Source organism: Carcharodon carcharias, chromosome 6 (assembly GCF_017639515.1).
Source record: "Carcharodon carcharias isolate sCarCar2 chromosome 6, sCarCar2.pri, whole genome shotgun sequence".
Taxonomy (NCBI): Eukaryota; Metazoa; Chordata; class Chondrichthyes; order Lamniformes; family Lamnidae; genus Carcharodon; species Carcharodon carcharias.
This window is the reverse complement of record NC_054472.1, coordinates 189,057,318-189,072,350: the sequence shown is the minus strand read 5'-3', so window position 1 is coordinate 189,072,350 and position 15,033 is coordinate 189,057,318. Positions and strand designations below refer to the sequence as shown.

General features: G+C 42.9%; 1 protein-coding gene across 3 annotated transcripts in view; it reads right to left on the bottom strand.

Annotated features, from left to right (window-relative positions):
* The window catches only part of osbpl1a (oxysterol binding protein-like 1A), a 250,691-nt gene that overhangs the window by 28,701 nt on the left and 206,957 nt on the right, over positions 1-15,033 (bottom strand). For all 3 annotated transcript variants that reach the window (XM_041190183.1, XM_041190185.1, XM_041190184.1), the window contains exons 18-20: positions 9,412-9,487; positions 8,715-8,849; positions 7,595-7,692 (exon numbers count right to left, since the gene is read on the bottom strand). In XM_041190183.1, the coding sequence (XP_041046117.1) occupies positions 7,595-7,692; positions 8,715-8,849; positions 9,412-9,487 (309 nt within the window). The remainder of the gene's footprint in view (positions 1-7,594; positions 7,693-8,714; positions 8,850-9,411; positions 9,488-15,033) is intronic.

Here is a 15,033-nt window from a genome sequence, read left to right as displayed (position 1 = left end):
TAATGTATCTAAGTTTGCTGATGGTACAAAGCTAGGTGCAAAGGCAAGCTGTGGGGAGGACAAAGAGAGACTGCAAACAGATTTAGACAGGTTATTGTCTCACTTTCTGATACAGCAAGTTATCCACCTCAGCCATGAAGTCAAAGGGAGGTGACAAATGCAGACCCCAGAGGAATGGGTGAAAAATAACCACTTCATTCCTCATACACCTCTTGACCTCTCTTCATATGATGTGGTGAAGCCAGGCAGTCTTGATTTAAACATTGCCTCATCGTGGTCCAAGAAAGATTTCAAAGTATCTTATGGACAGTAAATGACTTTGAAACTGAGTGGCTATCACTGTGTCAGTGAACATGGCAACCATTTTGTACACAGCAAGATCCCACAGCACTGTGATGTATGACCAATTTTTGGTTGGATGCTTTTGATTGAGGGAGAAATTGATGGTCAGGATTTGCATTTCAAATTGTGACTTGAGAATATTAACATTAACCTGAAACACTAGGCCCCAGTTTAACTCCTTGCCCTAAGAGACTACTTTCACAATGCAATGCTTCCTCAGTGCTGCACTTGAGGGTCAGTCCAGATTATTTCCTCAAATCCTGAAGTTTCATTTTTATTCATTCACAGGATGCAGGCTTTGCTGACTGGGCCAGCATTTATTACCCATCCCTAGTTGCCTTTGAGTGGGACTTTAACACACATTGTTTTCTATCAGAAACAAGAGTGCCGACCAGTGAGTCCAGCTGACACTTTCAATAAAACAATAAGTTACATTTACATTGCTAAAAACAAGGGATCTAAAGTCCATATTTTATATGGCCCTGATGTGTGATAAGAGGCAGTAGACCTTTGGTAGGATGCTCTTCAGGTCTGCACAGTGCTACACAGAGCTTTCCAGAAACAAAGAACACAGGGAACACATCAAAGACAACACTACAAAATCAAAACGTTTGGCCAATGGTATTTACCTGCCTCATTGGGTCACTCGAAACATTTCGAGTGGCAAATCTAGGGGCAGAGATTTTTTTTTATTCATTCACGGGACCTGGCCTTCGCTGGCTGGGCCAGCACTTATTGCCCATCTCTAGTTGCCCTTGAAGTCTTTCTTGGACCAAGATAAGACAATATTTAAATACAAGAGTGACATGACAAAATAGAAACCAACAACCCTCTTCTTCACAGTTCAGGCATGTGTTCATTCCCACCCTCTAAAGTCTAGTCTGGAGTGGACAGACAAGCATCAAATGCTGCAGTGCTAACGAAATGCAGAGTGAATGCATTCAATTTTTTATTTCAAATTTTCATTTTTCTTCTGCAGTGTCCATCGGTAGCCCTCCATAAATTTTTGTTGTTATTTAGTTTATTCATTCTTCCTTCTCTGCATTTCATAAACTCTTAGAGAGAGAGTATTTCCTAGATTCCCACATCAGGTCATGTCAGTCTAGCGCTAGAACCCGATCAGTAATAGTTTATGTTGTCATAATTCCATTTTGATAAACAACCCCAAGGATCAAAAAGTAAGATCATTGACCAGAATTAATCCCTTTAGTAAAAGCAAAATACTACGGGTGCAGTATTGATCTGAAATAAAAACAGAAATTGCTGGAAAAATTCAGCAGGTCTGGCAGCATCTGTGGGGAGAGAAACAGAGTTGACCTTTCAAGTCCAATATTACTCTTCTTCAGAACTTAATTTGGGCTCTTGGTTGGGTACCAGTCTCCTAAGCAATCAAATTTAAAATTCTAATCCTTAGGGATAGAGATATTCCTCTCGAGCCTTGTTCCCATCTCCAGCTCTTAAAAAAACTCTCCCCTGCCAAAGTTTCCATGCCTTTTACGAATGCTCACCCCCCTGCCTCCACTTGTGACCCATGATCTCATTGAATGGCGGAGAAGGCTCAAAGGGCTGAATGACCTACTCCTGCTCCTATTTCTTATGTTCTTATGTAAAACTGGGGTGCTAGGGGAAAAAAAAATCTTCCCAATTGAAAGAACAGGAACCAACACAACTAATTAGTAGCTTGCATTCTTATAAAGAATTTACAGCACCAACACAGGCCATTCAACCCAACAGGTCCATGCTGGTATTTATGCTCCTCATGCCTCCTCCCACCCTGCTCCATCTTACCCTGGCAGCATAAACTTCTACTTCCTGCCCACCAGCCGACAATGTGTTAATCCAGCTTCCGCTTAAAGGTATCAATACTATTTGTGTTTGTCTTCAGCCTCTGAGGCTCCTGTTGTAGAATTCCCTCCCAATCTCCCTCTGCCCCCCCCCACCTCTTTACCCACCTCTCCTTCCTTATGACCCTCCTTAAAATACATCCACGACCAAATTATTGGTCAGCCCTTCTAATCTCGCCTCCTCTGACGTAGCATCAATGGGCAGGATTTTCCCGGCCCCAGGTTGGGTAGAAACAAGGAAAATAAGGAGTAACTGTGTCGGCACTCTTCTGAACAGTTCCAAAGAAGTCTTTTTTTTTATAAACTCATTCACGGGACACAGGTGTCGCTGGCTAGGCCAGCATTTAGTGTCCATCCCTAATTGCCCCTTGGGAAATTGAGGGGCTTGCTAGGCCATTTCAGAAGGCATTTAAGAGTCTGCCACATTGCTGTGGATCTAGAATCACATGTAGGCCAGGCCAGGTAGTGTCAGCAGATTTCCTTCCCTAAAGTCATAACGAACATAAAACGTTAGCTCTGTTTCTCGTTCCACAGATCCTGCCAGACTTGCCAAAATTATCTATTAATCTCTTAACACTGACCTGAAATCGTGCTAAATTTTGAATTGCAACTAATTGTTGAGAAAGTGACACCAAATTTGCCACAAAATCTGAAGTCCTTTCCAAATACTGATGTGGCGAGCTGGCATTGGAATCAGAGTGAGGGGAAAGTGCCACTATAAATTTCCTCACTCCTACCAACACACAGCAAACTTGTCCTATGAGGAAAGGTGGAGGAGCCTGGGCCTTCATTCTCTGGAGTTTAGCAGAATGAGAGGTGATCTCATTCAAACCTACTGGGCAGAATTTTACGAGCCGACGAACGGGGGTGGGGCCCACTTGCCGACGCGTAAAATGACGGGCGGTGACATCAGGGGGAACTCCCGAAGTCACTGCGCCTGACTTAAATTTTCAGCTAGACGGGGGCACAGCAAAATCAGCTGGGCGCCCGCTGACCTGTCAATGGCCAATTGAGGCCACTGACAAGGTCAATTAAGCAATTAAAGCACCTGCTCGCCCAACCTTAAGGCTGGCGGGCAGGCCAGGAGCCGCAGCGGGCAATAGGAAAGACATGAAACCTCATCCACAGGCGGGATGAGGTTTGATGTAGGCTTTAAAAAATTTTAACAAAGACTTTGTAATAATTATGGACATGTCACATGAGGGGACATGTTAGGGAAATTTTATTTTTCTACTTTTATCTTTTTTACATGTAGAGCCGATCTCCCTGGGGCTGCACTTAGCCGCAGGGAGATGAGTGCACTCTCTTGTGCGCGTGCGCGAAAGAGCACACTCTTGATGTTGGGAATCACCCTCCCCCACCCCCCTGCCCCGCACAGGGAGCGAATTGCACTCCTCTGCGGACGGGCCTTAATTGGCCCGCCCACATAAAATGGCGCCAGGCCTCCAATCGGGGGTGCCAATCGGAAGTGCGCCGATACTCGCCCGCCCATTAACCTCCCCCCCCCCGATGGGGGGAAAATTCAGCCCACTAAATTCTTACAGGGCTCGACAGGGTGGATGTAGGAGGGATGTTTCCCTTGGCTGGGGGGGGGGGGGGGGTGGGGGGGGGGGGTTTGCCTAGGACCAGGGGACACCATCTCAGAATAAGGAGCAGGTCATTTTGGGCTGAGATGAGGAAGAATTCCCTCATTCAGAGGGTGGCAATCCTATGTGGAGGCTCAGTCATTGAGTATGCTCAAGACTAGCGGAGCAGGCTCAAAGGGCTGAATGGCCTACTTCTGCTCCTATTTCTTATGTTCTTATGTAAAACTGGGGTGTTAGGGGAAAAAAACTCTTCCCAATTGAAAGAACAGGAACCAACACAACTAATTAGTAGCTTGCAATCTTATACAGAATTTACAGCACCAACACAGGCCATTCAACCCAACAGATCCATGCTGGTACTTCTGCTTCTCAAGCCTCTTCCCAGCCTACTCCATCTTACCCTGGCAACATAAACTTCTACTTCCTGCTCACCCATCCCACAATGTATTTATCCAGCTTCGGGTTAAAGGTATCAGTACTATTTGTGTCAACCATTCCTTGTGGTCACGCGTTTCGCATTACTCAGAATCCTCCCCTTTAAATGCCAGCCTGGAGTGGATGGAGTAACATTGAATTCTGCTACCGCTGAAGTGCTACTAAATACAGAATGAGCATATTGAATTTTTTGATTTTAAATATCCATTTTTCTTCTGCGATATCCATCAGCAGCCCTCCAATAATTTGCGTAAGAACATAAGAAATCGGAGCAGGAGTAGGCCATTCGGCCCCTCAAGCCTGCCCCACCCATTCAAAAAGATCATGACTGATCTGCCCCAGGCCTCAGCTCCTCGTTTGTGCCAGCTCCTCATAGCCCTCAACTCCCTGATATTTCAAAAATCTATCGACCTCCTCTTTAAATACTTTCAGTGATCTAGCCTCCACAACTCTCTGGGGTAGAGAATTTCAGACATTCAAGACCCTCAGAGAAGAGATTCCTTCACATCTCAGTTTTAAATGAGCGTCCCCATATTCTGTAACTATGCCCCGAGTTCGAGATTCCCCCACTAGTGGAAACATCTTCTCAACATCTACCCTGTCAAAGCCCCTCAGAATCTTGTACGTTTCAATAAGATCACCCTTCATTCTCCTAAACTCTAATGAATAAAGGCCTAACCTGTTTAGCCATTTTTGATAAGTCAACTCCTTCATCCCAGGAATCAGCCGAGTGAATCTCTTTAGAGCTGCCTCCAAAGCCAGTATATCCTTTCTTAAATACGGGGACCAAAACTGTACACAGTACTCCAGGCACAGCCTCACCAACACCCTGTACAGCTGTAAAAAGGCTTCCTTATTTTTAAATCCCAACCCCCTAGAAATACAGGCCAAAATTCCATTTGCCTTCTTAATTATTTGCTGCACCTGCATGCTAATTTTTGGTGCTTCATGCACAAGAACACCCAGATCTCTCTGTGCTGCACTTTTTGAAGTTCCTCTCTATTTAAGTAATAGCTTTGCTTTTGATTCTTCCTACCAAAGTGCAGGACCCCACACGTTCCATTAAACTCCATCTGTCAGGATTTTGCCCACACGCTCAACCTATCTATATCCCCTTGCAAATTTCTTATGTTCACAACACAACATGCTCTCTCACCTATTTTTGTATCAGCAGCAAATTTGGATACATTACACTCTGCCCTTCTCCAAGTCATTGATATAGATAGTAAATAATTGAGGCCCTAGGACTGATTCTTGTGGCACTCCATTGTTAAGTCTTTCCAACCTGAAAAAGACCCATTAATCCTGACTCTCTGTCTTCTGTGTGTTAACCATTCCTCAATCCATGCTAATGCATTATCCCCAATACCGTGAGCTCCTATCTTGTGCAATAACCTTTTATCAAATGCCTTCTGGAAATCCAAATACTCTACATCTACCAGTTCCCCTTTGTCAATTCTGCTTGTGATATCCTCAAAGAACTCTAGCAGATTTGTCAAACATGATTTCCCTTTCACAAAACCATGTTGACTCTGTTTGATTGTGTTAAGCTTTTCTAAATGTCCCGCTATTTCTTCCTTAATAATGGACTCTAGCATTTTCCCAATGACAGATGTTAGGCTGACTGGCCTATAGTTTCCTGCTTTTTGTCTCCCTCCCTTCTTGAACAAGGGCGTCACATTAGCGGTTTTCCAATCCGCTGGGATCTTCCCAGAATCCAGTGAGCTCTGGAACATTTTGACCGATGCCTCTACTGTCTCTGCAGACACTTCCTTTAAAACCCTTAGATGCAGGTCATCAGGTCCTGGTGACTGGTCTGCCTTTAGTCCCATTAGTTTCTCAAATACTTTGCCCCTTGTGATAGAGACTGTTACAAGATCTTTCCTCCCATTAACTCCTGGCTTATCTGATATCTTTGGGATGTTTATAGTGCCCACAATGAAGACCGATGCAAAATATTGGTTTAAATTATCTGCCATTTCCCTGTTCCCCGTTATCAATGCTCCAGTAGCATCCTCCAAGGGTCCCACGCTCACTTTAGCTACTCTCTTCCTTTTTATATACCCGTAAAAGCTCTTGCTGTTTGTTTTTATATTTCTTGCCAATTTACTTTCATAATCAATTTTCTTCCTCTCTATTAGGTTTTTAGTCATCCGCTGCTGATTCTTAAAAAAATCCCAATCCTCTGGTCTACCAATAGTTTTGTACGCCTTAGTTTTTGATTGGATGTTCTCCTTGACTGCCTTTCTTAACCACAGGTGGCTCATCCTTCTCATCAAGTCCTTCTTTTTGACCGGGATAAATTTTTACTAAGCATTATGAAATATTTGCTTAAATGTCTGCCACTGCTCATCCACTGTCCTTCCTCTTAGTCTATTTCCCCAGCCCGCTTTAAACAACTCTTTCTTCATACCTCTGTAATTGCCCTTATGTAAGTTGAGGACACTGGTTTGAGACCCGAGTTGCTCACCCTCAAACTGAATTTGAAATTCTACCATGTTGTGATTGCTACCCCCTAGGGGATCCTTAACTACAATATCTCTTATTAATCCCACCTCATTACACATTACTAGATCTAAAACAGCCTGTTCCCGGGTAGGTTCTGCAACACATTGCTCTAAGAAATAATCCCTGATGTACTCTACAAATTCGTCTTCCATGTTATCCCTGCCAGTCTGATTTTTCCAATCAATATGCAGATTAAAATCACCCATGACAATTGTAGCGTACTTCTTACATGGCCCCATTATTTCCCGATTTATACTTTGTCCTGCAGTGAGGCGACTCTTCAGGGGGGGTTTATAGTAGATGACTCCCACCAGTGACTTCTTCCCCTTGCTATTCCTCATTTCCACCCAAACTGATTCCACATCATGATCTATTGCACCTATATCTCTACTCACCACCGCACTACCTTCCTTTATTAACAAAGCTACACCACCTCCTTTTCCTTTTTGCCTATGTCGAATACCCTTGAATATTGAGTTCCCAGTCTTGGTCACCCTGCAACCACGTCTCTAACAGCTATCAAGTCACATTCATTTATTTCTATTTGTACCATCAACTTGTTACAAATGCTGCATACATTCAGATAAAGAGACTTAAGCTTTAACTTTTTACCATTATTGCTCATTCTGGTTCTGATTTCTGCTGCAGTCTTCTGCTTATATTTTCTGCCTCTTCCTGTCACACTTTGAATATCATTCACCTCTTCACTGCCCAGCACCTCTGCTCTCTCATTTCTCCCTCTCTCTCAATTTGTTGTTGTTATTTCTTGGAGGATATCACAGAAGGAAAAAATAACCTGCATTATAAAACTCCTGGTCAATTTTAACAGCTTGAAACAAAATAAGTTAATGAGCAGATAAAATTCCAAAAGTTTCTCACCTAAACAGCTCGTATGTCTCTCCAAGGAGTGGGTTAAATGGTTTTCCTGTCCTTTCCCACTGAGATGCAACAGCTGAAACTGCAAATGCTGCGACACGCTGTTTTAGGGGTGTTGAATACAAAAATTGTTACTTACAAATAAAATTAAGTATAATTATTACAATTACAGTCAACATTACAAAATCTCCACCAATACTTCAGTCATTGAGCAGTCAAAATGAAACTAATTACCTATACACAACTTTATTAAAGGGAAGGAATGTCTAGGAGGGAAGATGACTTGTCCAAAGTACTTTTTAAAATTTATTCTATCAAGGGAAGTGGGTGTCGCTGGCAAGGCCAGCATTTGTTGTCCATCCCTAAATGCCCTTGAGCTGAGTGGCTTGCTGGGCCATTTCAGAGGGCAGTTAAAAGTCAACCACATTGATGTGGATCTGGAGTCACATGTAGGCCAGACCAGGAAAGGACGGTAGATTTCCTTCCCTAAAGGACACTAATGAAACAGATGGGTTTTTTACAACAATCGATGATAATTTCATGGTCACCATTACTGAGACTAGCTTTTATATTCCAGATTTTGAATTGAATTTTTAAATTCCACCAACTGCGATTGGTGGGATTTGGACACATGCTTCCAGTACATTAGTCGGGGTCCTACTGGACTACGAACACTGAAGAAGCTATGGTGGAGCTGGACTATACCAGGATTTGTGAAAAAAACAAGCATCATGGGAAACAATCTACAGAGAGACAGGGAGACAGTGAAGGTTGGTGAGGTAAAATGACAGGTAAGTGGATCACCATAATAACTTGCATTTATATAGCACCTTTACTGTTATCAAACAGCCCCAGGTGCTTCTCAACAGCGCTGTCAAACAAAATCTGACACCAGATCGGGAGATATTAGGACAGGTGGAGGCTGGAGCACATGAAAGGAGGAGAGGTAGAGAGGCGGACTGTTTAGGGAGAGAACTCTAGCGACTGGTAGCATCCTAAGTTTTACCCAGTGAAAAAGTTTTGTCCTTCTTGGTCAGGCTTAATTGGTTAGTCTTAACTTTTCCACAACCTAGATCCAAAATAGGTAACAGCAAGAGTTGAGGAGGCATTGATTACACTGTACCTGCATTCTCTCGGATGAATTATGAGAGCTAACAGCTTCGTGGATGAGATATGTGTGCTCCATGTATTCTGTAAGTCGCTGAAGGAAGCTAAGTGGCTCATTAAAAATGACAGGCATAGCAATCTTGGATAGCTCCTAGAACAAAGAATTTACAGGTGTCAATGCAGTTACTTTTAATAAAATAGCACATTTAGAATAGCAGCGTTATAAACAATGAATTAAAAAGTGCAGTCAATGGCTCCGCATGCAATTCAATTCCCTGCAGTGGTATTGATAAAACATTTTCAACTGTAACAGTCCTTCAGTTAGCTGACATTGAATCAGGAATCATTGACTGAGGAATGGATTCAATTGGGTATAGCTTATTTCCAAGATGGTAATTATAGAAACATTCTTGTACCTGTCCCCAAAACTATATAAAATTGTACTGAGCAAAACTTAAAAAATACAATTTTTTATTTTGTGCACGTGCTAGTAATCATTAAAACTGCTACATGCAAAAGGAGAAACAGAATTAATTGGGGGTGTTCCTGAATGGAGCCTTGTAAAATAATTCTAGCAGCAACCTGACAAATGCAGCAGTGAAAATAAAAGTCTTACAAAGTGAATGTTGTGAGGTGATGATTACCCCTCCCTCGCAGGTGATGGGAGTTTCATTTCACACATCAAATACACGTGGAGCACCAGATTTACTCACCATTCCAATGCATTTACGTAGTATACTCCAAATGCTAAAATCATTTCTGGAAAACATTGGAGCTGGCAAGCTTGTTCTAAAGCAAAGAAAAACAAAAGAAAACTCATGATAATTCTCAAGCATAATTCTTATAACGTATTTCAAATTTATTGTAAAATAAAGCAATAGTGGGATATGTCTATGTGTCTGTATATGTCTATGTGTCTGTATATGTCTGTGTGTGTGTGTGTGTGTGTGTGTGTGTGTGTGTGTGTGTGTGTGTGTGTGTGTGTGTGTGTGTGTGTGAGAGAGAGACTTAATTGAATTAGGGGTCGCTAGTCTGGGTGCTTTGATCTAAGAAGAGAGGTTAGGTTTGAAATGTTAAATAGATAAACATGGGGAAGTTTAGAAACATTGGTGTCAAGGGAACATTTGTATTTTGAAATAAACCAGACTAGATTGTTTTCAAAGGAGGGGTGAAATGTGTCACGTAGCCAGGTGAGGTTTGGAAACAGTGGGCAGAATTTTGTCGTTGGCGAACAGGGGGCAGGGCCCGTTCGCTGACGTGTAAAGTGACGCCCCTGATGTCATCCTGATCCAGTTACATTTTCAGGAAGGGGTGGGGGGCACAGCGAAATCAGCTGTGGGTCTGCCGACCTGTCAGTGGCCAATTGAGGCCATTGACAGGATCAATTATACAATTAAAGGACCTGCCCGTCTAACCTTAAGGCTGGCGAGCAGGCCAGGAGCCCCGACGGCAAATAGAGAAAACATGAAACCTCATCGACCGGTGGGATGAGGTTTCATGTAGGGTTTTAAAAAGTTTAATAAAATTATGTAAATTATGAACATGTCCCATCTCATGTAACATTGTCACATGAGGGGGACATGTTAGGGAATTTTTTTTTCTATTTTTAATCTTTTTCAAAGTGTAAGCGATCTCCCTGAGGATGCACTTCCCTAAATCTGTCCCATTTAGCACGGTGGTAGTGCCACACAACACATGGAGGATATCCTCAATGTGAAGGCAGGACTTCGTCTCCACAACGGCTTGTGTGGTGGTCACTCCTACTGATACTGTCATGGACAGTTAGGTTGGTGAAGATGAGGTCAAGTATGTTTTTCCCTCTTGTTGGTTCTCTCACCACCTGCCGCAGACCCAGTCTAGCAACTATGGCCTTTAGGATTCAGCCAGCTCGGTCAGTCGTGGTGCTACCGAGCCACTCTTGGTGATGGACATTGAAGTCCCCCACCAGAGTACACTCAACACCCTCGCCACCCTCAGTGCTTCCTCCAAGTGATGTTCAACATGGAGGAAGCACTGATTCATCAGCTGAGGGAGGGCGGTACTTGGTAATCAGCAGGAGGTTTCCTTGCCCATGTTTGACCTGATGCCATGAGACTTTACAGGTCCGGAGTCGATATTGAGGACTCCCAGGGCAATTCCCTCCCAACTGTATACCACTGTGTCACCACCTCTGCTGGGTCTGTCCAGTTGGTGGGACAGGACATATCCAGGGATGGTGATGGTGGTGTCTGGGATATTATCTGTAAGATATGATTCGGTGAGGATGACTATGTCAGGCTGTTGCTTGACTAGTCTGTGAGACAGTCTCCCAATTTTGGCACTGGACCCCAGATGTTGTAAGGAGGACTTTGCAGGTCGACAGGGCTGAGTTTGCTGTTGTCATTTCCAGTGCCTAGGTCGATGCTGGGCGGTCCGTCTGGTTTCAATCCTTTTGTGAGACTTTGTAGCAGTTTGATACAACTGAGTGTCTTTCTAGGCCATTTCAGAGGGCATTTAAGAGTCAACCACATTGCTGTGGGTCTGGAGTGACATGTAGGCCAGACCAGGTAAGGATGGCAGATTTCCCTCCCTAAAGGGCATTAGTGAACCAGATGGGTTTTTACAACAATCAACAATTGTTTCATGGTCATCATTAGACTTTTAATTCCAGATTTTTATTGAATTCGAATTTCACCATCTGCCGTGGCGGGATTCGAACCCGGGTCCCCAGAGCATTACCCTGGGTCTCTGGATTACTAGTGCATAAATTGATCTAGGCCATTATTCAACATCTATTTGTGTTAATCTCCTCTAAGTAAATGCTGGAACACTGTGCTGTAATAAGTTACTAATGTACTAGAATCCCAGTGAACATGAAGAGGTTGGAGAAGTGGCCGCAAGAAGGGGAGGAATTGGGGAAATGCCAAGGCTTTTATTCAGAACAATGGAATTGCTATACAAAAAGACTAGAGCCCATCTCGTTCACCTTCTACCATCCTGGCAGTCTCATGATACAATGATAATAGAGTAGTTGTTTAATCATAGGAAAGCATCTCAGATGGATGTGAAAGAGCCCAATTGCACTTTTTGAACAAGAGCAGAGAAGTTTATCTCCGGTATCCTGGCCAATATCTATCCCTGAACTAATATCACTAAAAAGAGATTATCTGAACATTATCATCATGCTATGAGTGGGACCTTGCTGTGTACAAACTGGTTGTTGCATTCCATTGGAACAGTGATTACACTTCAGAAGTACTTAATTGGCTGCAATGCTATAAAGGTCAGTAGGTCAAGGAGCCAACTAGGGAACAAGATATACTAGATTTGGTTTTGTGCAATGAGAAGGGGGTTAATTAATAAACTTGTTGTCCCTTTAGGGACCATAACATGATAGAATTCTTTATTAAGATGGAAAGTGAAGTAGTCCAATCCGAAACTAAGGTTCTGAATCTAAACAAAGGAAAATACGAAGGTATGAGGTGTGAGTTGGCTAAGATAAATTGGGGAACTTCATTAAAAAGCATGATGGTGGATAGGCAATGGCTAATATTTAAGGAACAACTGTATACGTTGCAACAGTTACACATTCCTTTCTGGCGCAAAAACACAACAGGAAAAGTGGCTCAACCATGGCTAACAAGAGAAATTAAGTTCAGTATTAGATCCGAAGAGAAGTCATATAAAGTTGCTAGAAAAAGTAGCAAGCTTGAGGATTGGGGGCAGTTTAGAATTTAGCAAAGGTGGACCAAGATATTGATTAAGAGGAGAAAAATAGGGTATGAGAGTAAACTTGCAAGGAACATAAAAGAGGACTGTAAAAGCGTCTATAAGTATGTAAAAAGAAAAAGATTAGTGAAGACAAATGTAGGTCCCTCACAGTCCGAAACAGGAGAATTTACAATAGAGAACAAGGAAATGGCAGAGCAGTTAAACAACTACTTTAGTTCTGTCTTCACGGAGAAAGACACAAATAACCTCCCAGAAATGCTAGGGAACCAAGGTCTAGTGAGAAGGAGGAATTGAAGGAACTTAGAATTTGGGAAAAAACAGTGCTGGAGAAATTAATGGGACTGAAAGCTGATAAATCCCCAGGGGCTGATATTCTACATCCCAGGGTACTAAAGGAGGTGGTCATGGAAATAGTGGATATATTGGTTATCATCTTCCAAAATTCTGTAGATTCTGGAACAGTCCCGGCAGATTGGAGGGTGGCAAATGTAACCCCACTGTTTAAAAATTGAGGGAGGGAGAAAACAGCGAATTACAGACTGGTTAGCTTAACATCAGTAGTAGGGAAAATTCTAGTGTCTATTATGAAGGATGCGATAACAGGACACTTAGAAAATATCAATGGGATTAGGCAAAGTCAACATGGATTCATGAAAGGGAAATCATGTTTGACAAACCAACTGGAATTTTTTTGAGGATGTAACTAGCAGAATAGATAAAAGGGAGAACCAGTGGATGTGGCGTATTTGGATCTTCATAAAGCTTTTGATAAAGTCCCACTTAAGAGGCAAAATTAAAGCACATGGGATTGGAATAATACATTGGCATGGATTGCGAATTGGTTAGAAGACAGGAAATGGAGAGTAGGAATTTATGGGTCTTTTTTGGAATAGCATGCCATGACTAGTTGGGTACCGTAGGGATCAGTGATTGGGCCCCAGCTATTCACAACATATATCAAAGTTTTGGACGAAGGAACTAAATGTAATATTTCCAAGTTTGCGCTGACGACATGAAACTTGTTGGGAATGTGAGCGATGAGGAGGGTGTTAAGAGGCTTCAAGATGACTTAGACAGGTTGAGTGAGTGGGCAAGTACATGGCAGATGCAGTATAACGTAGATAAGTGTCAAGTTATCCACTTTGGTAGGAACAACAGAATGGCAGAATATTATTTAAATGGTCATAGATTGGGAAATGTTGATGTACAAAGGGACCTGAGTGTCCTTGTACACCAATCATTGAAGCAGCAAGCAGTTCAGGCGGCAAATGGTATGTTGGCCTTCATTGCAAGAGGATTTGAGTACAGGAGCAAGGATGTCTTACTGCAGCTGTACAGGGCCTTGGTGAGATCACACCTGGAGTATTGTGTCCAGTTTTGGTCTCCTTACCTAGGGAGTGCAGCAAAGGTTCACCAAACTGATTCCTGGGATGGCAGGATTGTCGTATGAGGGGAGATTGGGCCGACGAGGCCTGTATTCATTGGAGTTTAGAAGAATGAGAGGGGATTTCATCAAAATATAGAAAATTCTGACAGGGCTGGACAGACTGGATGCAGGGATGACGTTTCCGTTGACTGGAAGAGGGGAGGGGGAGTCTAGAACAAAGGGTCATAACCTCAGGATACTGGGTACACAATTTATGACTAAAATGAGGAGAAACTTCTTGACTCAGAGGATGGTGAACCTGTGGAATTTCCTGTCACAGAATGCTGTGGAGGCCAAGTCACTAAACATATCTTAGAAAGAAACAAATTTCTAGACACTAAAGGCATCAAAGGGTATGGGGAGAGTGGGGAGAGAGCGGGAGTATGGCATTGAGATAGAGGATCAGCCATGATCATATTGAATGGTGGAGCAGGCTTGAAGGGCCAAATGGCCTACTCCTGCTCCTAGTTTCTATGTGGTCAGAATAGGCACTATATAAATGCAAGGCTGTCTTTGAATCATTTAGTCTACAACAGATCTAGAAAATGCAACAGGAGGTGGAAAAGAAAACAGGCCTAGGAGCTTTAATAGGTCTAATATCCTTTTTCCTCCCAGGTTTGCAAAACTTTTATCATGTCTCAAGTTACTCATATACTGGACAGTATCTCGCAATTTGGAGGAATTTAATTTGCAAAAGCTACGAGACACACAAACTCCCCTCCATTGTACTCAAGACCTGTCCTCCAGAACTAACTGTACCCCTTACTAAGCTGTTCCAGTACAACTGCAACACCAGCATTTAAGCAACACTGCAGAACAACTGTCCAGGTGTGCCCTGCCCACAAGAAGTAGAATAAATCCAACTCAGCCATGAAACTGCCTTATCAGATTACACCCAAACATCACCAAAGTGACGGAATGAGTCATCTACAGTGCTACCAAGCTGCACCCACTCACCGACAACCTGCTCAACAATGCAGATTTTGGGTTCCGCCAGGGCAACCCAGCTCCAGAACCCATTAGATCTTGATATGTTACACCCTGGAGACAGAAGCAGGTCCTCAGGACAAGAGCCCCTGGTCCAACAATCTTCACTTAATTCAGCAATGACCTTCTAGAAATGGAGTTGTTCACTGACTATTCAATAGTGGTTAGCTCCATTCGAGACTCCTCAGATACTGAAGCAGTCCATACTCGT